Source organism: Capsella rubella, unplaced genomic scaffold, assembly GCF_000375325.1.
Source record: "Capsella rubella cultivar Monte Gargano unplaced genomic scaffold, Caprub1_0 scaffold_6, whole genome shotgun sequence".
NCBI lineage: Eukaryota > Viridiplantae > Streptophyta > Magnoliopsida > Brassicales > Brassicaceae > Capsella > Capsella rubella.
Window position 1 is genome coordinate 4,841,231 of NW_006238918.1, and position 20,801 is coordinate 4,862,031.

Consider the following 20,801-nt stretch of genomic DNA (forward strand, 5'->3'; position numbering starts at 1 on the left):
TTTCTTTAACTGCAAATCTTCTCTTTTGTCGGTTTAGCTCATCATATATATAGGTGCATTATACAAGTGCATATTTATGTACATCTCCTCTCTAAACTTGTGAGCAGCTCTTGCTCTGTTTTCCTTAATGATAACAAAAATGAGGATAAATGCAAATTTGTTGGTTTTGTCTCTATTTTTCATGTTTTTCTTTTGTGAGTTATCCTCAGTTTCAGCTAAACCTCCTCCTGTTAGTGAGTTCTTAATTACCCTATATTGAATTTTTTTGAATATGTAATCATCGTTTTACATGTTTTGATTTTTATTATGATATATGTCTGAAAATGATCGTGTTTTCCTCTACTTTGGGAACAGAGATTGTAAGTGGACTTGTGACAAATGTAGCATCAATGCTCTGGAAATGGTTGTGGACTCTTCAAACATCAACAACAACAACGACCACCACAAAATCTGGTAAATAAACTGACGTCCCAATACAATATCATAAGTTATGATCATGATGTCAAAATTTCAGTTAAAGTAAGAAGAAAATGATATACTGTGACAGGTGTTTCTAGTCGTTCGATGGTGAAATATGAAAGTGGATATAACATAGAGACAGTGTTTGATGGAAGTAAGCTTGGGATTGATCCCTATGCAATTGAAGTTTCCCCAAATGGAGGAGAGCTTATTGTCTTGGACTCTGAGAACAGTAACATCCACAAAATATCCATGCCTCTTTCTAGATGTAAGTTCATAATGTTCTTCTTGAAGTAGGTATGATGCATGACAAAGCAATCTTAAGAACCGTTTCTTCCATACACATGTGCAATTATACACTAATAATTCCATTTTTGTCGGAATACTATATCTCTATGCCTAGCCCCTAATATATGACCCACCAAAAATGTTGAATCATGTATGTGTATAGTTATGCTTTGCTTCGAGACGGGGATTCGTTATCTTTTGCTTTTTCTTAAGTTCAGTATTTAAAAGTGAGTTTCTTCATTTTAGATTCCAAAGTTTCTTTCTTTGACAACCAAAGACTTTTATAGATTACTTAAAACTTTTGCACTTTAGTCTACAACACGACTCATTTAGCTTTAATCCATGTTCTGTTTTGTTCTCTGTTTTTCAGGTTTATTCTTTCTGTTGTTTCTTGTTCTTCAAGTTAACAAAGTTTTGTCGGATTAAATCACCAAACTTTCTCTTTTAAATAGACTCTAATTAAATAGATTTAGATTCTGAGGTTGTGCTTCTCGCGTTCTTACTCATGGTTCTTTAAAACTGACCTCACAATCTGTGTTCTGAATCTGTTTGAAGATGGTAAACCAAAGCTAGTCTCTGGTTCACAAGAAGGCTACACTGGACACGTCGATGGGAAGCCCAAAGAAGCAAAAATGAATCGTCCTCGAGGATTAGCTATCGACGACAGTGGAAACATCTACGTCGCAGATACTAACAATATGGCTATACGCAAGATCAGCGACGACGGTAACTACAATTCTTTTGCAAGCATTTCCACTTTTAAAAACGCAATTTCAAAGCGTTTTTTGTTTAAATTATTTTTCAGGAGTCTCAACCATCGCCTCGGGAGGAAGATGGAGCGGTGGATCTAAAGAGGAGTCAATGAGATTCTCCGATGACTTTGATTTGATCTACGTCTCTTCAAGCTGCTCTCTTCTAGTCATTGATCGAGGAAATCAAATGATTAGAGAGATTCAGCTTCACGATCACGACTGCTCTCATCAAGAACCCGACACTGATACTGATAGTCTCCATCTTGGTAATGACACTATTGGTTTTTCTTCTTGGTGTTGTGCGTTGCTTGAATACATTGTCATTGCCGTTTTGATTTGTATCTATGCAGGAACCGCTTTGCTCGTAGCTGCTATGTTCTTTGGATATATGTTTGCATTATTAGTACGTAGAGTACGATCGTTGTTCTCCTCGTCTCCTCCTCATGTGAGTGAATCTGGTTTGAGTTGGTTCGATTTTGAAATCAGAATAGAAATACCAATAAGCCTCATTGCTCTGTTTTTAAATTTCAGGATAGTATAAAATATGTAGCAAAACAGAACATGACAATGGCTCCATATCAACGTTATCCAAGACCGGTTCGACAGCCCTTAATCCCACCTCAACACGAACCGGAAAAAGAAGAAGGATTTCTCGGTTCTCTTGGAAAACTAGTGGTGAAAACCGGTTCTTCGGTTTCCGAGATGATGTCCGGTTCTAGAAATGTAATCCCTCCAAACTTTCATCAGTACCACCACCATCAGCAAGAACCGAATCAATGGCCGGTACAAGAGAGCTTCGCTATACCGGAGGACGATGGACCGCCGGCTTTAGAACCACGATCAGGTACGAATCCGGATAAACCCTACCTTAGAGCACAAGCAGCCAACCAAAACCGGTCTTATTACCAAGAATATGACCAATACCAAAACCAGCAGAAACGAAACGCGAACGATGCGGCGTCGTTCGAAGACAACCGAGAGAAGAACGAGATCGTGTTCGGGGCAGTTCAGGAGCAGGACGGTCGCCGAGAAGCAATGGTGATCAAGGCCGTTGATTTCAACGAAGCCATGAACGATCAGCGAAATCTACGGCCCAGGATTAATTACATGGGATATTCTTCTCAAGTTTACTGATCACGCAATATCAAATTTTCGTAATTCACTATTTCACTTTTAGAGAGTGTGCGTAATATATTATTGCCTGATGTTTGATTGGTCCTACTAAACTTCTTACGTTAATGTAGTATGTATATCAAATATACTTTTAAATCATACAATATGCTTAATCATATTTTTCTAGTTGGGACAGAATAGTATAGAGAACCGAATCAATGGTCGGTGGAATAAGTTAATTTTAAAAAAAAACCCGGCCGGTTTGGATTTTGTGAAGATTCTATCAATGAATCTGTCAATAAAATAAAATCCATTCACAGTTCGCCACGTCAGCGACATATTCAACAGTAAAAAAAATTACCGGCAAAAACGGTTTATAGCACCGACTAATCTCAACTGCGCAGGTTCAGTTTCGGTTAATATTAGAAAATATAAAACCGAAGAGGAGATTCCTCAAAACCGGTTTGGAAGTTACGCAATTCCAGATTTGTCTTTTTTAGTTTGCCATCTATTATTTTCCGTTCCTCTCCCCTTAAGAAACGCATTGGTTTATACAGAGAAAGAAGAAGAAGAAGAAGGAGGTTTCTTGCGAAAGAGAGAGAGAGAGAGAGAAAATTAGGGTTAGGGTTGCAGAGAAACAGAGAGGAAGGAGGAAATCCAAATCCCAACTCTGTATTCATCTCTCTTCCCTCTCCTCTCAATCTTCTCCATCTTTCTCATTGCTCACATGGGGATTCAATCTTATCCGATCTCTGAAATGGACGCAACAGATGAATTGCACGAAGCCATGTTCGCCAAACGAGGTTGTTGTTTCCTCCTCCCTTGTCTCGGATCATCTCAGCCGTCTGGTCCCAACGGATCCGTGTGGTGGCAACGGATCAGAACCGTAGATAAATTGGAGCCTGATGACCGTTGGTGGGTCTCCGGGTGGATGAAGATGAGGGAATGGTCTGAGCTCGTCGCTGGTCCCAAATGGAAAACTTTTATCCGACGCTTCGGACGTAACCACTGCTGCGGCGGCTTAGACAGCGGTTGTAACCGGCCGGCTCCTGTTAGTTTCCGGTACGATTCGTGGAGCTATTCGTTGAATTTCGACGACGGGAAACAGACTGGTCATTTCGAAGACGAGTTTCCTTACCGCGATTACTCCATGAGGTTCACCGCGCCGTCTCTGCCGGTTTCCACTAAATGCTCCATTGATTTCGACAATGATAACCACGCGCCGTCGCTGTTTAAGTGAAATGGCACGCGCCTCTCTGTTTTCTACATAGGCTGGCGTCTAACGTGCGCCGCACTGATGAACGGGGAGAGACGTTTAGAAGAAAGATGAGATTGGATTTTTTTTTTTCTTTTTTCTTTTTCCTTGCAAAGAAACATTATTTTTACACATCTTTCATTTGTTTTCTTTGTGTTTTATTTTTGTAATTCTTTTACTTCAAATGAAATTATTTATTTGATCATTATATTTTCTCCCCTGTAAACGCCAGGCACATAGAGAGTAAATTTTTAGAGAAAGATATGATGAAAGAAACATATAGTTATAATTTAAGCAAAATACAAAACACATAGTCCAGCAAGAAATTGGAGAAAGGTAGTTTTTAATGGGTTGGAGTTTAGAGAAGGTGTTGCAATTGCAGAGGAATATAGCAGCGGAGACAGCAAGAGACTGTCTTTGGTGCATGTCTCTACTTCAGACTAGTTTATGGAACTGGCTATTTGGGAACCTTACGAAAAGCTCAGATTCCCATAATGGTTTGCTATTTCACTTTACCTCTGCTGATTTCCTAGAGTTTGCCACAAAAATTAAACACAAATTATGTTCTTTGTCGTGTAAATTAAGGAACATTACTCACTTAAACATTTCTTATATCGCTGGTAGACCTTGGATCTGTGAATAAGGACCATCTTTGTCAAAAAAAAGCATAATTCTAAATCTTGAGGATGGTAATGCTTCAAAGCTATCAGACATGGAATGATTTAAATTGACTGTATACTTATGGATCTTATTTACTTCTGCAGAGATACTAATTATGATGATCATTATGTTTGCAGAATAAGTGTTCATAGCTTAGTGATTCGGAACAGTATTACCGTGAATCAATGAATGGAAATAAAATCCTATTCAGTTAATTAGGCAGTGATTTGAAAGTTGAGCTCTGCGTTTTGCTGCAGTCGCTGGCTTGTCATTGGTTTAGCTTACATCAAACACAAACAAAAAAAATAACATAACTAAAAAAAAAATCACTCTCTTTTAAAAATTGTTAGTGAAAAATCACTCAATTAACAACTCCTTTCTTCTGATAATCTTCTCTTCTTAAAGTGTCTCTGAAGGACTCGTTTAGCCTCTGAGTTGGGGAAGTTGGCAAGCTTATAGTAATGCGGTGCAACATCTACTAGCCATTCACCGCGAATATATGTGACAGTGCGGATGAAATTTCGTGTAGTGAAAACATATTCGTTGTAAATCACCCACTCTGCTTTGTGATCCAAGCAATTGGAAGGATGCAAGTGAACCACTTGGTCGTCCTTATCTCTAAAAGTCAAGTAGTGGCCAGTTCGTTCTAGGTGAGCCACTTGCATGAAATAACCAGAAAGCAAGGCCTTTCTTATGTTGACGTAGTAGTCCTTGCTGTTGAAATCAGGGCTGCACAACTTAATCTGAAACCTTAACATGATCCGGACCAGCTGCTCTCTTACACTAACTGCAGACTTCATTTTTCTGTAGTTGATGAAGTTTTCATAGCACCAATCTGGGTCTTGGTTGTTTTGCAAGAAAGCATGAAATACATTCAAGAGTGTGAGGTGATCTCCGTAAATGTGTGCAAAACTAGATTTAGCTTCATCTGCTGCTTTTTGAGCTTCTCCTCTTGGCCTGATAAAACAATTAGGTACTGAAAGCATTGCGGAAATTGAAAGAATCTCGTTTGAGCAATTGAACTGAGGACTTACTATGAGCATCTTTGCCATCTGTGGGTCTAATGGAAACTCACTCATCATCTCGCCCGTCTTTGTCAAGTTACATTCATCATCCAGTGCCTGCAAATGATACAAATCATCCAAGGCCCGAGCGAGGGTCTCAGGAGCAGGGGAATCCATAAGATCGAAGCGCAGCAAGTTTTCCACACCAAGTCTTTTCAAGTTCAGAACTGTATTTGCAAGGTTTGATCTCAATATCTCAGCATACGTCTGCTTCTCCAATTCATTGAAACTTTTCTCTGCGTAAAGCCTGAAACATTTTCCAGGCCGTGTTCTACCAGCACGACCTGCGCTCTGGTCAGCACTTGCCTGTGATATTGGAGACACCAACAAGGACTCAACGCGAGTGTCTGGGTGGTAGAGCTTCTGCTTGGAGAAACCAGGATCAACCACATAAACAATCCCGTCTATGGTTAAAGAAGTCTCTGCAATGTTGGTGGAGACAACAACCTTTCTCACTTGATCCGGTGTTGGTTCGAATATCTTCTGTTGCATAGCAGGCGAAAGAGTGGAATACAATGGCAAAACATTGACGTGATCACCAAGGTTACGGGTGATTCTTCTGCAAGCATCTTCAATCTCTTCTTCCCCGGTTAAGAAAACAAGAACATCACCAGGTGGCTCACACATGTGAATCTGGATAACAGTACTGATAGCAGCCTCGAGATAGTCCCTCTGGGGTTCTCGAGTATACAAAATCTCCACTGGATGAAGCCTACCAGGGACTTTGATAAGAGGCACACCAGTAAAATACTTATGGAACTTGTCTGCTTCTAGGGTTGCACTCATCACAACCAGCTTAAGATCAGGTCTCCTAACCAAGGTTTGTTTAAGAAGACCAAAAAGCAAATACGTCGCTAAAGTTCTCTCATGCGCCTCATCGAGAACAATCACTTTGTATCTCCCTAAGAGCGGATCCGCCATTGCTTCTCGCAGAAGCATACCATCTGTCAAATACTTGAGCACCGTTTTGGAGCTGGTGCAATCCTCGAAACGGACCGTGTAACCAACTTCTTCACCGATCTCTACATCCATCTCCTCAGCTACACGACGGGACACGGACATGGCTGCAACTCTACGAGGCTGCGTGCATCCAACCAACCACTTCTTCCCATAATTAGGATCAGAGGTGTGTTTTCATTGAGCACTGCTTCTAAAACAAACTGTGGGATCTGCGTTGTTTTACCACTTCCGGTCTCACCCACCAATAACACGATCTGATTCTCTTTTAAAGTTTTGAGAAACTCCTCTTTGTGCACCCACACTGGTAACTTCTTCCATTTCTCAAGTATTTCAACATACCTTGCAGAATAGGTCTTCTTCGTCGTTTCAATTCTTATCTTTCTTTTTGGATAAGGATTCATCGATCGATCACTTCGTTCGCTTCTCGATTCTATTCAACAAAACATTAACCAACCACACTTTTTGTATTTATAATAATTTAATTTCCTTTCTTAATAAACATATTCTACATATGCTTTGTAATTTCCTTTTAGTTTACATGGGAGAAAAGGAAAAGGATTGGTAATTATCCCTTTTTACTTTTTTCTCCAAGGACATCTTGTAGGAATTAATTAAGGGTAATAGTTTCGAATATCTAAAATGAAATTGTGATTGTGCTATAACATAAAGTCAAGATCCTCACCAAAAAAATAAAATAACATAAAGTCAAGATTATAGTCATGATACATTGAAAATCCTTTCAAACTCAAATTACACATAACATATAGAGAAGTGAAATAATAACCAAATCATGTAAAATAATATCATATCATTGGATGAGTTAAGAACCTTCTGTCTGAAAGAGAGTTTACTGAGGGTATTTGTGTCTTCTCCAAGTATCTTCGAGTGGATAATGTGAGTTAGGAGAAAAAGAACTCGAAAGAGAAAAGAAAAAAAACCCCTTGTTTCTCTTCTTTACTCACAAACCTTATCGAGTGAATAAGATTGGGTTAGTACCGAGAAAATGGCGTCGATGGTAGCTTCTTCTACGTTTCACTCGTTTTGCAGAACTAAAAGCCCGAATCTTTCTTCGACCCATCTTCTCCCTTTGTCGAAAAACCTCAGCTTTCGGACCAGAGCTATCGGAAATAGCCGAGATTGCAGCTTTGCTGGGTTTCTGAAACAGAATCGCCTTGGATTGAGGAAGCTTTCGTCAGTTGGAGAAGGAGGAGAAGGTGTCGCAGTCGCTGAGGAGCAACCGCAAGAGACCGTCTCTGTGCCTGTGTCTCCTTCTGACATGCTCACCATGTTTTTTCAGGTGCATTACTCTCTCTTTTGGATTAATTGGCCTGTTGAATTTGTGTGATTACCATCCTCATTATCCATTTACGTATTGGTATTAGGTACAATAGGTTAGTTGGATTGATTTATGGTTATGTCGTCTTAGAAATGAGCATTGCAAAATGTTCTATGAACTGTCTTGAAGTTCCTATGAGCATTACTCTGTTGCAATTTCATTTGTGGTCTCAAATTGAGTCTGATCATTGTTGGATTTATGGCTTGATTTTGTAGGCTGATGGAACTTTGAACGAAGCAGCTATACCTAATGTGACAAGGGCCTTGCAGGTAATACTTTGCTTTGGGATCTCCTCTTGAACTAGCAAATCTGAGTATAGTTTGACGAGAATGCATTTGTATCTTTTCGGTTTCTTTGCGCCTTTTGGTTTGGTTTCTTGTTTAGATTCAATCCATTCTCTATGGTTGTGTTAAACTCTTAAGTTTCGGTGCCCACTTAGTAACACAATTTAGATCTTCCTTCTCAATTACCTTTTAGCTTTCAAAAACAATTAATAAAAGCAAAATCCAAACTTGTTCTGTTCTTTCAGGATATTGATGGTGTTTCCAATTTGAAGGTCCAAGTTTCTGAAGGTGTTGCCGTCGTTGAGGTATATTTAAATCCAACATTGTCTTGATACATAGCCTTTCTATGCCTCTTCACACACACACACATATATATATGTTAATATATAGATAAGGACAGATACTGAATATGTGATTAGAGATACTATGGCCGGCACAGCCTTAAAAGGACTGGACCAGTCAAGTATGTCATTTTTGTGTTACATTTTGGCGGCCAAACGCAGGCAGAACAAAAGCTGAATTAGTTAAGGCCTTTATAGAAACGGTTCTGTACTGTTACGGCTGGATACTATCTCTCTGTTTAATGTTTGATTGAATCTTGATAATGTTATGTTCAATGTGTGTGAAGCTTTCAAAGCAAACGACTGTTCAAGCAACAGGAGTGGCATCAAGCTTGGTTGAGACTATACAAGGAGCTGGATTTAAGTTGCAGACTTTGAATTTGAGCTTTGAAGATGAAGATGAGGCTCTATCTAGTTAAATCATCATTCTCCTCTGCATTTTGTGATTAAAGGACACACTATGTTCAACTTTAGGCTCCTTTCTTTCTCGCAAGAAAACAATGTGGTAAATTACAAAAAAAAAAAAAAAAAAAAAAAGTGGAAATGAATGTTTTATTTGTTGAAAAAGGAGAAAATTAATTAATGGGTCATATGGGTTCCCCACGAAGCATGGAGGTCGAGAAATTTATAGACTTTTTTTGGGTTTCCATGCTTTGGACAATGCACTTAGGACTTTTTATATGATTGTCTCACAAGTCACAATGTAATGGTATATATGGGATGCATGTACGGTATAGTATATGGGATGCATGTATTGTACGATGTGGACATTGTGGAGATGGTGATGTGAAAACTGAAAAAGTATGTATATGGTGAATCACAGCTCATGCATTGCTGTACTTGTGTTACACAAATCTTTTACGTTTTAGACCAACATATCTGAAACAAAACCTCTGTTTTTTTTTTTTTTTGGTTTTAAACTAATAAGTAGAAGCAAAAACATTCATTCGTAATAAAATGTTTATCCTATGTTAGTGTGTGTAGTGTACTCACGACATCTGTAGAATGAGATAAGTACTCGTTGGCGAGTTCGCTTTAATGAAGGCACTGTTGACCTCTTTTTCTCGAAATATCAGAACTGAATTATTTATAATAATAATCACCGCCACCATTTAAAGAACTCATGTGCTATTGTCCATCTCTGATTTGATAACACATTTTGAGATTTTTCTTCTTTTTGCTTTTGTAAGAATATATAACTTGGATATTCCAAAACACACAGTATTATGGTAATATCGTAGGCCATCTAGTTTTTTAACATAACAAAGCTCCGTAAACGACAAACCCTTTTTATTCACTGGTGCAATAATCGAAGTGAGAGGGTCTCTATTTAATGTTTTAATATATGAAAATAAATATTAAGTCGACACAGCCTTATGGGTAAATCGAATGCTATATAGTTTGATAATAAGATTATTAATGTCAATTTCTCACCCACTAGTTTCTTGGGGTACTCAAACATATCACCTAAAAAGTTCATTTAAATATTTTTGATAATTACTGCAAAAAAAAAAGTATTCCAAGTTGATGATGTACGAATAATAAAGGTGGCAAAATTCATGGAGTTATTATCTTTCTATAGTGATCCATTTTGGGAATCTGATATTTTTGTTCCTCGAGCTCTGAGAAATGAATGATGCAGTGACGGGTTCAAAGCTGGCATGCATATAAAATAACTGCTCTGGACCTAATATTACTTACCACGCATTTAATTAATTAAATAGTTTTATTTTATGGATAATAATGCTACTACTATATGATAAAATAAAACAATTTTTTTAATAAATACAAGGAACTTCTATTTATAGCAGAAAAGGCCATTGGTCTTCTTCATCGTGTGACTGACTTCACCACTTCCTCATCTCCCACCAAAAAAATGGCTCTCTCACTTCTCTCAGTCTTTATCTTTCTCCATGTCTTTACCAATGTAAGTTCTTTCACAAGTACGTTCTTTCTTGCACATTACTACAGTATATGTTAAGTTGTGTTAACTAACTAATAGTATAATTTGATTAATCACCGAGCAGGCTGTTTTTGCTGCTTCAAACGAGGAATCCAATGCATTGGTATGTTTTAAAGTCTTTTATTTTTACAACGTTCGCGGTTTAACTATTCATTATTTGGGGTTTTAAATATTTAATTAACATGTTAAATTATGGTGTTATGTTTGTAAATTAATAGGTTTCTTTACCAACACCAACTCCTCCGATAACTAAAGGTACACCGCCAACTCCGGCAATCAAACCGCCGTCGTACAAGCCCCCCACGCTTCCAACTACACCGATCAAACCACCCACCGTAACACCTCCGCTCAAACCTCCCACCACTCCGGTTACACCAACCAAACCTCCAGTTCCAACTCCTCCTATCAAACCACCGCCGGTCCAACCACCTACGTACAAACCCCCAACTCCATCCGTTAAACCACCCACGACACAACCAGTTAAACCACCGCCGGTACAACCCCCTACGTACAAACCCCCAACGTCACCGGTTAAACCACCCACCACAACTCCACCGGTCCAACCACCTACGTACAAACCCCCAACGTCGCCAGTTAAACCACCCACCACGACGCCACCGGTCCAACCACCTACGTACAAACCCCCAACGCCACCAGTTAAACCACCCACGACACCACCAGTCAAACCACCGACACCACCGGTCAAACCTCCGACACCACCTCCCGTAAGAACTCGGATAGGTAAATCGATATTTATTTATTTTAAAGATGTAGTTATATTATATATCATCGGTCGTTGATTATGTTAGATGTATCACTGAACTAATAATAATAATGGACGGTATAGATTGCGTGCCGTTATGTGGGACGAGGTGTGGGCAACACTCGAGGAAGAACGTATGTATGAGAGCGTGCGTCACGTGCTGCTACCGCTGCAACTGCGTGCCCCCTGGTACGTACGGTAATAAGGAGAAGTGTGGATCTTGTTACGTCAACATGAAGACCCATGGCGGCCAACCCAAATGTCCTTGAAAGCTTTATGAATTATGACGACGATGGTCGTCTATGTGAAAGGACATAACTATATCTATGAGCTTTTCTTTATTATTATATGTCTGCAATGCGTTTATTTTTGTTTTAGTAATTTTGAGTTTGGATGTTTGTTTACGGAATGTAGAATATATATATAAAAAAGAAAAAAACCTTTTTTCTTTGAATCAATGATTTTCTGAATTTGTTTCGTATTGAATCTATAAATTAGAGTTTCAAAAATCATATGATAATATTCTTAAAGATTACTAGGAGTAGTTTATTTATATGATTAGGAGTTTCTTGGGAGTATAAAAAACTCTTGTATCGGAATATGAAACTGAAGAAGCTTATGCATAAGATGAATGTGTTTTGCAGGCAGTCATATTATAGTTGGGTCAAGCTGTAGTCTAGTTGCAGATCTTATATGGGCCTTATTCGAGCCTGCATATGTCTGGGCTTGTTGGAAAATCATTGAGGAAAGGTTTTAAACAGCAAGAAGATTCAGGGTACTATAACAAATACATTGCAGCATAGTCTAAAGTCTATGGGGGTACATTTAGTATTTGTCTTCATGAGGTTTTTTGAGCCAGCACAAAACAAATCGTTAATGAGATTTTACTTCTTTTATCGTTCTAATGTAAACATCGTCACATTCGTAACGCTAAAATGCAACCGTGTTTCCTTATTAGTATTTAGTAAGCTTTAAAACCGCAAAAAAAAGAAAGAAGTTGCCACTTTTCTGTGTTTCGTTTTCACACTTGTTTTTCAACTAAAATATTGTCGGAATCTTATTATGCTGAACGGAACAAGTCTTTGCTTTTACGATCCTTCGTGGCAAAGAAAGAAAGAAGAACCATTGACGATTAATTTTATTTGACTTTTTTCATGAATACATTTTATATCATTATTCATGAATATAATAAGAGTTTGTCAAAATTGATGGAGGAGTGCTCTCATTTTCTGACATAATTTGTCTCATTTTTTCAAGAAATATATAGTAATCATTTTTCTTTGGTATAAAGGCCTTTTTGCATACAAAAATTTCGAATAGATACCATTTTTAGCTATAAGTCTTTGGCTTCTCTCCCACAGATCTGTTCCAGCTCATGCTATGGATTCTTCATCATTGTAAGTACTTACTACGATTACTCTATTATCTTTCATTTTGTTCTCAATCATTTCTTTGTTTTTTTCTTGTCCTTAGTTGTTTTTCCTGTTTGTTATTTTGTCTTTATTTTTCTTCTTCTTTTTTAGCTCTCTTTGCATTGTTCAATTATTTTCTTGAAAATCTTGATTTTTTTTGGAAGTTGACCAAAAAAAAAAAAAAAAACTATTCTCAGAAAACGTTTGGAGCTTGGGAAGCTTGTGTTGAGCTCCGGTCTCCTACAAAGCGCATGGAGTAAGATCTCGGAGATACATGAGTCACCTTATTCGAATCGAGATTCAGGTCTAGGAATCAAGATTTACCAAGAAGCCAAATTCACATTTGTGGTTTTTGGGGCACCACCGATACGCAGCAATAGCTATCATCTTACTCGTCTTTTTGGGTCAGATTTTGAAACAAATCCGTTTCATTTCCTCTGCTCCGAGAAGATCTCCTCCTTCTCTGTTCACACTCCTTCTTTTGAGCTTTTTGCCTCTGCCTGTTATCAAAATCTCCCTGAACTCAAATCTAAGGTAATCTTTTCTTCTTCTTTACTTCCCTGCTCAATTGTTTTTCTGATACTCTCTCTTCTGAATTTGTCTACAACTGTTTGGGTTTCCTTAAGTCAACAACTTTATGAAAAGGTGTAGACAAATTTAAAATCTTGCAAAAGTTAGTGTGTTTCCAATAACATATATGATGTCTTGCAATTTCTTAATCTACTTTTTGGGCACACCCTTCTTTAGAAATTGTCCTGAGTTATCAGAAATCCATTAGAAAACAGAATCTTGAAAAGTTATATATGGTGTTGTGTAGTTGCTCAATTCTAAGAAACCGGTGATCATCACTGGAGCTGCGTTGGGAGGATCTGTGGCATCTCTCTTTACGTTGTGGCTTCTTGAAACTATCGATCCAAAACTAAGACGCCCTTTATGCATCACATTCGGCTCTCCTCTAATCGGAGACGCTTTGCTGCAACAGATACTGGAGAATTCCCTGAGGAATTCATGTTTCCTTCATGTGGCTGAGGCTGCACAAACTCCCATCAAGGCCGGTTTTTTCAAGCCTTTTGGAACGTTCTTGATCTGTTTTGATTCCGAATGTATTTGCATCGACGACCCTGAGGCGGTCGCAGAGTTGCTTGTCGGTTCTAATACTGATGATCTAGTAGGCTGGAGAGACTACGGCGAAATCCTAGAGCGCCTGGACCAATCCTTAGTGACAGATTCAAGACTGATGATCGACGATGTTATCGATCGAATGGAGGTACGTGCAATGAGGAAGAAGCTGCGTTTTGATCAGCTTAAGAAACTAAACGACATGAAGATATCATTGATGCATATAGAGTGGTACAAAAAGAAAAGCAAGATAAACAAGATTGGTTACTACGATCGGTTCAAGGCTAGAGTGGTTTCACAGGTTGATATAGATGTTGAGAACCGGAAAACACAGTTAAATGGTTTCTGGAAATCAATGGTTGAAGAAGTGGAGAAGAAGCCTCAGAGTGAAAAATCGATTCTCAAGACACGGTGTCTCTTTGCTGGGAACAACTACAGACGAATGATCGAACCGCTAGACATTGCTGAATATTACCTCGATGGTAAAAGAAGCTATCGAACCTTAGGAAGGTCCCACCACTATGTTTTGCTAGAGAAATGGTTCAAGGAGGAAAATATCAAAACGAATAGGTGCAAAAAGAGAGATTTGAGTGATCTTTTAACGTTTGATTCTTGTTTTTGGGCTGAAGTTGAGGAATCGTTGTTTGATACCAATCAGCTAAAAACACAAGTGGGGATGACAAGTGAGGAGAAAGCAGTATTACTCGAAAGACTCGAGAGGTTTGAGGCATACATGTGGGGAATGATCGTAAAACGTGAGGTTTCGCCGGAGATTTTCTTGGAGGGCAGCAGTTTCATGAAGTGGTGGAAAGATTACAAAGCGATCAAAGGCTTTCATTCTCCAACTTCACACTTCACCGAGTTTATGAACACTTGCAAGTATGAGAGTTATGGTCAGCCACAATAATGTTTAGTAATTGTATTTTACATTTGAGGTTATAATTCTTATTGTTATTGTTCATTTACAACCAAGAGTTTCTTGGAAATTTTGCTACCAATTTCTTCCCGTCTACAAAAAAAAAAAAAGACATTATTGCAAGAAAGCAAAAGTAAAAAAAAAAAGAAAAACAAAAGCAGAATTTTGTTGATATGTCATTGTGAGAGTGACAAATTAAAGCGAAATAAAAATAAAAGTGTAACGATAAGTTCTTGTAAGAGTAGTAGTGTATGATGAAATTCAAACAAAAACATTGAAAAGATATAACTTGGGTGTGTATGTAATATAGTCGAAAGAAAAACCCCACAAAAACCCTAAAGAACTATCAAAAGAAGAAGAGAGGAAAATTATGAATTTTATGAAAACATAACACTCTCTACAAAATCTATAAAACAAACTACCCCAGCAAATCCTACAGACTTATATGAGTTTACAATAATGTCAACAACTTTAAAAACATTCGTGTCACGGTCGTGAATGATTAAATAAAAATTATCCAGGTAAAGTGATGCATATATAACCTCACCCGTGTGAGCAATGCCTCTAAGGTCTATAGGACTATACCGTTTGGTTGTATTAGGACTAGCAGATAAATTTACCTTGATCCATTGCTGTTTCTTGAAATCCTCCAAAAGCCACAGATCATATGAATAGTGCGACCTTGAAGTGGCTGAGGCTACGTTCCCTTTGTAGCTGATCAAGTTTGAAGATTTAAGACTGTTTTGAATCTCCACAGGTAATTTAGTGAGAAATTCAAAAGTTTCAGATCTCACGTCGAATCTCACTAAGCTTGGTTCCATAAATTCTTTACCCATGTGAGCATAATAATACAAAACCCCATTGGTACAAAGACCTTCAGATTGAGGCCGGTGAGGAATGCTACACTTTATTTGTCTCCACAAGTTTTTAAGAGATGACTCCAGTGTAAGCACTTGACATTGACCACTAGCTGCAACTCGCGTACCGCTACCAAACATTGGTTCGGTCAAGCACAATACTTTATGTTGGCCATCAACAGGATCGTATCCAAAGAACCTTTTGAGAACTTTTCTTCTGGATTTGACTGAGCGTAGGGTTATGTATTTACCATTGCTTGGATTAATTATGATTTGTTCTTCACCGTAGACAAAACTTAACAAACCATGGACGCAACTAACTCTAGGTGGAGTGTAACGACTAAGTTCAGGTGCGTGAAGGCAAGCCATACGAGATAGCATAACTGGTGATGATGATTTCTCTGATGAGGAGATGAAGAACCAATTCTTGTCTACTTTCTCTTCATCTACTCCATCGTAAGCTAAAAGAAGACATTGTTTCTGCTTCGAAGATCGTAACGAGAACGATTTCATGAAACCTTGACTGCGGATGATACTTGCAAATAGATTTGATACGCTGATGAATCTTGTCACGGACTTCACAGGCAATCTCAATAGTATCTCGAACAGCAAGTCATGAGGAATTGAGTCAGAGGTTTTCATCACTTTATTTTCACGCTGATTCTTCTCCATCTTTGTCCTTCTTCTGCTATGCCTTCCCCTCGCAGCTCTTTGTTTATGAAACCCTAATTTTTTGTTCACTCTCGTCTTAAACCCTAAATATATTAAATATTAAATAAATAGGCTTTTTTTTTTTCTAAAGCATAAAACAGAGTAATAAAACAGAGCACACAGCACTCTTGTACCTAAAACAACTGCTTTTTTCTTTTTATTATAATGGTTATTTATTATGATCGTAAACTAGTTTTGAGAAAGAGCTGTTTCTTTTAGTTTGTTAACAGTGTTCATCACATTGATCATCATCACTTCTACTCTTAAAATGCTTGCAAATAACGAGATACATCAAGAAGCTAATAGCACTAGTGAAAGCCAAAAGCCAATAATAGTTATCAAGTCGAGCTTCCGACATATCATCTGCGAACCAGTTGTGTTTTCCACCTTCTGAGCTCGTGTAACTCTCGATGACCGAAATCAATGCAGCACTCACAAAGCTCCCCACTCCAAAAACGCTTGTGTACAAAGCAAATCCCATTGTCCTCATGCTAACGGGGACCTCGCTGTAGAAGAACTCTTGCATTCCAACAACTGTGAAAATGTCTGATATTCCCAATAGAATGTATTGAGGTAAAAGCCACAATATGTTCAAGGGATCCAAATCCGGCGAAATCTTCATCATTTTGCTTATTTTGAGTCTTTTTCTCTCGACTAAGGCAGCGATAACAATGGCAATGATGGATAGGAACATCCCAATCCCCATTCTCTCCATAACCGAGATGCCCTTTTCGTTCTTCGTCAGTTTTTTGGCTATCGGTATCAAGATTTTGTCGTAAAAGGGCATAAGAAGAATTATGGATAAAGTGATTGTGCTTTGTAGTGTTGCCGGTGGGATTTTGAAGTTTGGTCCTATGTTTCTCTTCATAGTCATACCTTGCTTTGTGAAAAAGGTCGCGGGTTGTTGGAATATGACTGCAAACATTAGAAGCATCGTCCATATAGGTAAAAGCCGAAGCAATAGCTTGGCGATTCCAAGGCCTGAGAAACCGGGTTTGCAGCTTTTTTCATCATGTGAGCTCTTGGTAGTAGTGTGAGCTTCGGTGTTACTACAGTTACATAGAGGCTTCTGATCTTGCAGCCTATATATATAGAAAACAATAGCAATAAATTTAGTGGTGTTCATCTAACAAAAATAGTATTGTGCACATTATTGAATGTAATATAAATATGTGATGACTTACTCGAGCTCCATGGCATTCAAATCGTGGTTGTTTACAAGAGTGATTTTATTTTTTCCCCACACTTTTTCTCTGACAGTGTCTAAAATTCTTTGAAACGGTTTGGCTTTGAGGTCTTGACTTGGATCAGCATAGACATAAACCCCGCAGCCACACAAGAACAAGAAGATCAACAACAGCATGGAAGCGGTTGGGATTGCAAAACCGAGAACCCAACCAAACGTGTCTTGGATATAAGCCATGACGGTGACTCCTAGAAGACTACCGGCGCAGACACCAAAGTACCACCATTGGAAAAACTGAGTCTTGCGGTTCGATTTGACTTCTTTGTCCTCTGAGGGTGACGGCTCGTGGTCTTGGTCGTGGTCAAGGTCGTGGTCGAGCTGGTCAGCACCAAAGGCTTGAAGAGATGGATTTAAGACGCCAAGGCCAAGAGCGACGAGGCTAAGTGAAGTGTAGAGGAAGTAGAGAGAAATGGTTTTACTAGTGGACCGTGACCTAGCATATGCCGTAAATGTCAGTCCTACTAGGCCCTGTTTTTAATACCCAACAAAATGCTAAAACATTAGTAACTTGCATAACTAACAAATACATGAATTTAAAATAATATTCTCTAGATCTTTATATGACAATATTAAATACAATCAAATACACTTTTTTTCTTGAAAGAAAAGAGGTTACAGTAAATGGATTTATTTTATTACTCCTAACAATGCAACAGAGTAAGATTTACTAATGGGGAATATATGATTAAAGATTTTTAGTGAGGAATGATTCGAGTTCCATTATCATAGTTGATTATCCACTAGGATTAGCTATTTCTGATAAGATCCCCATTATTACATTATGGAACCAAACTATACCAGCAATATGTGACCAATTCCAATAACGTCTCATACTCTAAAAGGGAAGTTTAGAAAACAGTCGGTGAGAAAGATTTATTTTTATTGGGAAAATCCATCGAAATGTTCACATGCTTAGTACCGAACCACCTCAAGAAACGTTTTGATTATGTCCTAAAGGTTCCATTTTTCAAGCAAATAGACCTCATGAAAGTGCACAAAGAAGAGGCCGTCACATGATCAATTAGCACAACATAAACAAATAAATTCGAGAGAATAAAATTTCAACTCTAATTCTAGGATATGAGTCAGAAAGACTCGTTCGAAACTTGGTATAGAGATTAATTATTACCAAAAAGTAGACACAAGAAGAAGCGAGGATGGTGAAGAATCTGTCCCAACAAGAATCAGCGAAAGGAGCAGAGAAGAGAGGCAACATGAAAGTGAAGCCACTCCAAGTGTTAACAGTCGTGGCTGCTCTCGAATTGCTCATCTTCACCACATCAGTTAGATATGTCACCAAGTTTGATGCAACTCCTTTGAATGCATACCTCTCTATCCCAGCAATCACTATGAGAAGGACACAAGATTTGCTAAGCCCTTTTCTTTTCTCTCCTCCAGCCATCAAAGAGAGTATATAATAAGCTTGTGTTTGTGTGTGTGTGTGTGTTGCGCGTGTCGAGAGAGAAAAAGAGAGAGAAAGAAGAAGAAAGTAAGGTTATGCTTTGTGTGAGGAACTATATTTATAAAGCTTTTAGACCCCCAAAATCTGGTTTTTATTTGATAAGTTCTATTAATGTATACATATTTGGGTGGCTGCACACGCCTCTCTACGTATACAAATGATGAATACTTTTATAAAAATACTTGATCTAAATAGAATTATATTTCTAAAAGAAATAAAAAACTTAAGTTCCTAGATAACAAACTACATTTCCTTTTTTCGTTTTTTCCACAAGCAACAAGCGACCCTTTTAAAAACAGAGTGCATCTTAGAACTCGTTCTATTTACGTTTCTTCTATATAAATCTTGTTTGTTAAATATTAAATCCTCAACTACTTTTTATCTATACTTTATTTGTTGATGAGATATATTCAATATTAAAAAAAAAGATACCATGCATGTAGAAACTAATAACAGATACTTTGTTTCTCTCTTTTTAGGGATTTGTCTTGTACTCCTTTACCTTGAAAAGAGATTGGGACAAGCATATTATTGCAAAATATAAAAGGAGTTTGTATATATATAGTTACGTGAAAAATAATAGAATACTATTGGCAATATTTAATTTTGGTCCATATATAGCATTTTGATTTTCCATCTAATGTATTCCTTGATCTTCTTTTAGAAAATACTAATAATACTCAGAATTGTCTAGATGTTGGAAAATCAAAAATCACATCATTCGTTATATATGTGTTACGTTAGGAATCAAATATTCATGCATGGGAGACTAACAAGTTCTCGTTAGAAATTTCTTTTTTTCAACATTAGGGAAATGATCTTCCATACAAGAAGTGTTCATGTCATCCAAAAAACTCACGTCACTACAAAATCATTAGCAAAAGATGTAAACACAAATAACAAACTGTGTTTCTTTGAGGATTTTAAAAATTCATGTTTCTAGGAGTCTTTCTGACTTAATTAAAATATAGAACGAGAATTAATGTTTTTTAATGTTAGTGTAACACAAATAAGAAAAAAAAAAAGACAAAAAAAAAAGAGAGAAGATATATAGGTACAAATATTAAAGTTCACTTTAGATTTTGGCTTTGGAGAAAGGTGCAGTGAGTGGCAATATATCGACTTGCACCAACTTAAAATTGTCAGCTTACGTGCGTAACACTTTCTTTTATTTTTCTTTGTCTTTGTTACATAACATCATCATTAACATGGCCTCCCCATCCACATGGTGAAACACTATATACCACCACCATGAATCGATCAAAGACCTTAAGGTAACATAGTCAATTTAACACTTAGTATATATATACAATATAAGAATATACAAGTATTAATTGTGATAATAGAATTTCTCGAATATATAGTTTACAGTATTAATATTTAACAGCATTATGGCTCTAGAATATGTTCTTTGATTTGAAGCATCAAATCTTGATGATATCCTGAATATTCATATATTTTTGAAGACTCAAGGAAAAAGAGAAGTTTGGTGACTCGTTTTCTAAAAGGCTCAAGGATTGTATGTGTGGTGGTTTTGTTGTGTCTTGGTTACTTTGATGATAATATGTAATGTTGTAGCACCAAAGTTATATCGAGTTTTGTAGTTTAATTATGGTTTTTGTGGTTATGAAGTAATCTTTTTTGATAACCAAAACAAACAAACTATAATGAAACCATTATGTGTGGTCTCGCACGGTCAACTTATCTCACATATTAGATATCTTTTTTGTTTGACAAAAGCATTCATCTTTTGAAACAACAATAACACTGATTTAATTAAACATGCATATTGTATTTTGGCTGCCTATATCTGGCCACATGTAGTATATGGTTTCAATTA

The 20,801-nt window shown here is 37.5% G+C and overlaps 8 protein-coding genes across 10 annotated transcripts; 5 read left to right on the forward strand and 3 right to left on the reverse strand.

Moving 5' to 3' along the window:
• The first annotated feature begins 108 nt into the window (after window positions 1-108).
• Window positions 109-2,762, forward strand: LOC17882766. Of its 3 annotated transcripts, XM_023781261.1 has the most exons (8): window positions 109-233; window positions 355-453; window positions 548-727; window positions 1,303-1,473; window positions 1,553-1,765; window positions 1,850-1,944; window positions 2,031-2,343; window positions 2,436-2,762. In XM_023781261.1, exons 1-8 carry the CDS (start codon window positions 128-130, stop codon window positions 2,552-2,554), a joined length of 1,296 nt encoding a protein of 431 aa, XP_023637029.1. In that variant the 5' UTR covers window positions 109-127; the 3' UTR covers window positions 2,555-2,762. The 3 variants fall into 3 exon arrangements, with proteins under 3 accessions (XP_023637029.1, XP_023637027.1, XP_023637028.1); XM_023781259.1 differs by having other exon boundaries at window positions 2,031-2,762; XM_023781260.1 differs by having other exon boundaries at window positions 109-229; window positions 2,031-2,762.
• Window positions 2,763-3,176: 414 nt separating this feature from the next.
• On the forward strand, window positions 3,177-3,998 carry LOC111830103. The gene has a single exon (XM_023781262.1). The coding sequence runs from the start codon at window positions 3,340-3,342 to the stop codon at window positions 3,850-3,852; it is 513 nt and encodes a 170-aa protein (XP_023637030.1). The 5' UTR covers window positions 3,177-3,339; the 3' UTR covers window positions 3,853-3,998.
• Window positions 3,999-4,892: 894 nt separating this feature from the next.
• Window positions 4,893-6,952, reverse strand: LOC17881607 (probable pre-mRNA-splicing factor ATP-dependent RNA helicase DEAH2). The gene is given in 2 exon segments (XM_023781956.1): window positions 4,893-6,719; window positions 6,722-6,952. Coding segments are annotated over 2 exon segments (2,058 nt in total).
• A 529-nt stretch (window positions 6,953-7,481) lies between these two features.
• Window positions 7,482-9,289, forward strand: LOC17881939. The gene is made up of 4 exons (XM_006286330.2): window positions 7,482-7,848; window positions 8,103-8,156; window positions 8,417-8,476; window positions 8,800-9,289. Exons 1-4 carry the CDS (start codon window positions 7,555-7,557, stop codon window positions 8,929-8,931), a joined length of 540 nt encoding a protein of 179 aa, XP_006286392.1. The 5' UTR covers window positions 7,482-7,554; the 3' UTR covers window positions 8,932-9,289.
• Window positions 9,290-10,350: 1,061 nt separating this feature from the next.
• On the forward strand, window positions 10,351-11,673 carry LOC17884638 (gibberellin-regulated protein 14). Its single transcript, XM_006290161.2, has 4 exons — window positions 10,351-10,439; window positions 10,540-10,578; window positions 10,694-11,216; window positions 11,323-11,673. Exons 1-4 carry the CDS (start codon window positions 10,389-10,391, stop codon window positions 11,505-11,507), a joined length of 798 nt encoding a protein of 265 aa, XP_006290223.1. The 5' UTR covers window positions 10,351-10,388; the 3' UTR covers window positions 11,508-11,673.
• Window positions 11,674-12,541: 868 nt separating this feature from the next.
• On the forward strand, window positions 12,542-14,769 carry LOC17884219 (senescence-associated carboxylesterase 101). Its single transcript, XM_006289212.2, has 3 exons — window positions 12,542-12,635; window positions 12,848-13,184; window positions 13,468-14,769. The coding sequence occupies exons 1-3, from the start codon at window positions 12,619-12,621 to the stop codon at window positions 14,674-14,676; spliced, it is 1,563 nt and encodes a 520-aa protein (XP_006289274.2). The 5' UTR covers window positions 12,542-12,618; the 3' UTR covers window positions 14,677-14,769.
• A 293-nt stretch (window positions 14,770-15,062) lies between these two features.
• On the reverse strand, window positions 15,063-16,214 carry LOC111830249 (putative F-box protein At5g15660). Its single transcript, XM_023781958.1, has one exon. The coding sequence runs from the start codon at window positions 16,212-16,214 to the stop codon at window positions 15,063-15,065; it is 1,152 nt and encodes a 383-aa protein (XP_023637726.1).
• Window positions 16,215-16,388: 174 nt separating this feature from the next.
• Window positions 16,389-19,174, reverse strand: LOC17882390 (protein NRT1/ PTR FAMILY 5.8). The gene is made up of 3 exons (XM_006287353.2): window positions 18,629-19,174; window positions 17,438-17,967; window positions 16,389-17,335 (listed from the first exon to the last, which is right to left on the reverse strand). The coding sequence occupies exons 1-3, from the start codon at window positions 18,899-18,901 to the stop codon at window positions 16,477-16,479; spliced, it is 1,662 nt and encodes a 553-aa protein (XP_006287415.1). The 5' UTR covers window positions 18,902-19,174; the 3' UTR covers window positions 16,389-16,476.
• Between the last annotated feature and the right edge of the window lie 1,627 nt (window positions 19,175-20,801).

What these genes read in the sequence shown, in the direction of transcription:
- LOC17882766 (XM_023781259.1), top strand. Translation starts at nt 128, where the DNA reads ATGATAACAAAAATGAGGATAAATGCAAATTTGTTGGTTTTGTCTCTA. An exon ending in ACGCAAGATCAGCGACGACG is followed by an intron (nt 1,474 to 1,552) that starts GTAACTACAATT and finishes ATTATTTTTCAG; the next exon opens with GAGTCTCAACCATCGCCTCG. An exon ending in TACTGATAGTCTCCATCTTG is followed by an intron (nt 1,766 to 1,849) that starts GTAATGACACTA and finishes GTATCTATGCAG; the next exon opens with GAACCGCTTTGCTCGTAGCT.
- LOC111830103 (XM_023781262.1), top strand. Translation starts at nt 3,340, where the DNA reads ATGGGGATTCAATCTTATCCGATCTCTGAAATGGACGCAACAGATGAA.
- LOC17881939 (XM_006286330.2), top strand. Translation starts at nt 7,555, where the DNA reads ATGGCGTCGATGGTAGCTTCTTCTACGTTTCACTCGTTTTGCAGAACT. An exon ending in TGCTCACCATGTTTTTTCAG is followed by an intron (nt 7,849 to 8,102) that starts GTGCATTACTCT and finishes TTGATTTTGTAG; the next exon opens with GCTGATGGAACTTTGAACGA. An exon ending in AAGGTGTTGCCGTCGTTGAG is followed by an intron (nt 8,477 to 8,799) that starts GTATATTTAAAT and finishes ATGTGTGTGAAG; the next exon opens with CTTTCAAAGCAAACGACTGT.
- LOC17884638 (XM_006290161.2), top strand. Translation starts at nt 10,389, where the DNA reads ATGGCTCTCTCACTTCTCTCAGTCTTTATCTTTCTCCATGTCTTTACC. An exon ending in ACGAGGAATCCAATGCATTG is followed by an intron (nt 10,579 to 10,693) that starts GTATGTTTTAAA and finishes GTAAATTAATAG; the next exon opens with GTTTCTTTACCAACACCAAC. An exon ending in TCCCGTAAGAACTCGGATAG is followed by an intron (nt 11,217 to 11,322) that starts GTAAATCGATAT and finishes TGGACGGTATAG; the next exon opens with ATTGCGTGCCGTTATGTGGG.
- LOC17884219 (XM_006289212.2), top strand. An exon ending in TCCCTGAACTCAAATCTAAG is followed by an intron (nt 13,185 to 13,467) that starts GTAATCTTTTCT and finishes GGTGTTGTGTAG; the next exon opens with TTGCTCAATTCTAAGAAACC.
- LOC111830249 (XM_023781958.1), bottom strand. Translation starts at nt 16,214, where the DNA reads ATGGAGAAGAATCAGCGTGAAAATAAAGTGATGAAAACCTCTGACTCA.
- LOC17882390 (XM_006287353.2), bottom strand. Translation starts at nt 18,901, where the DNA reads ATGGCTGGAGGAGAGAAAAGAAAAGGGCTTAGCAAATCTTGTGTCCTT. An exon ending in CTTCTTGTGTCTACTTTTTG is followed by an intron (nt 17,968 to 18,628) that starts GTAATAATTAAT and finishes TATTAAAAACAG; the next exon opens with GGCCTAGTAGGACTGACATT. An exon ending in TTGAATGCCATGGAGCTCGA is followed by an intron (nt 17,336 to 17,437) that starts GTAAGTCATCAC and finishes CTATATATATAG; the next exon opens with GCTGCAAGATCAGAAGCCTC.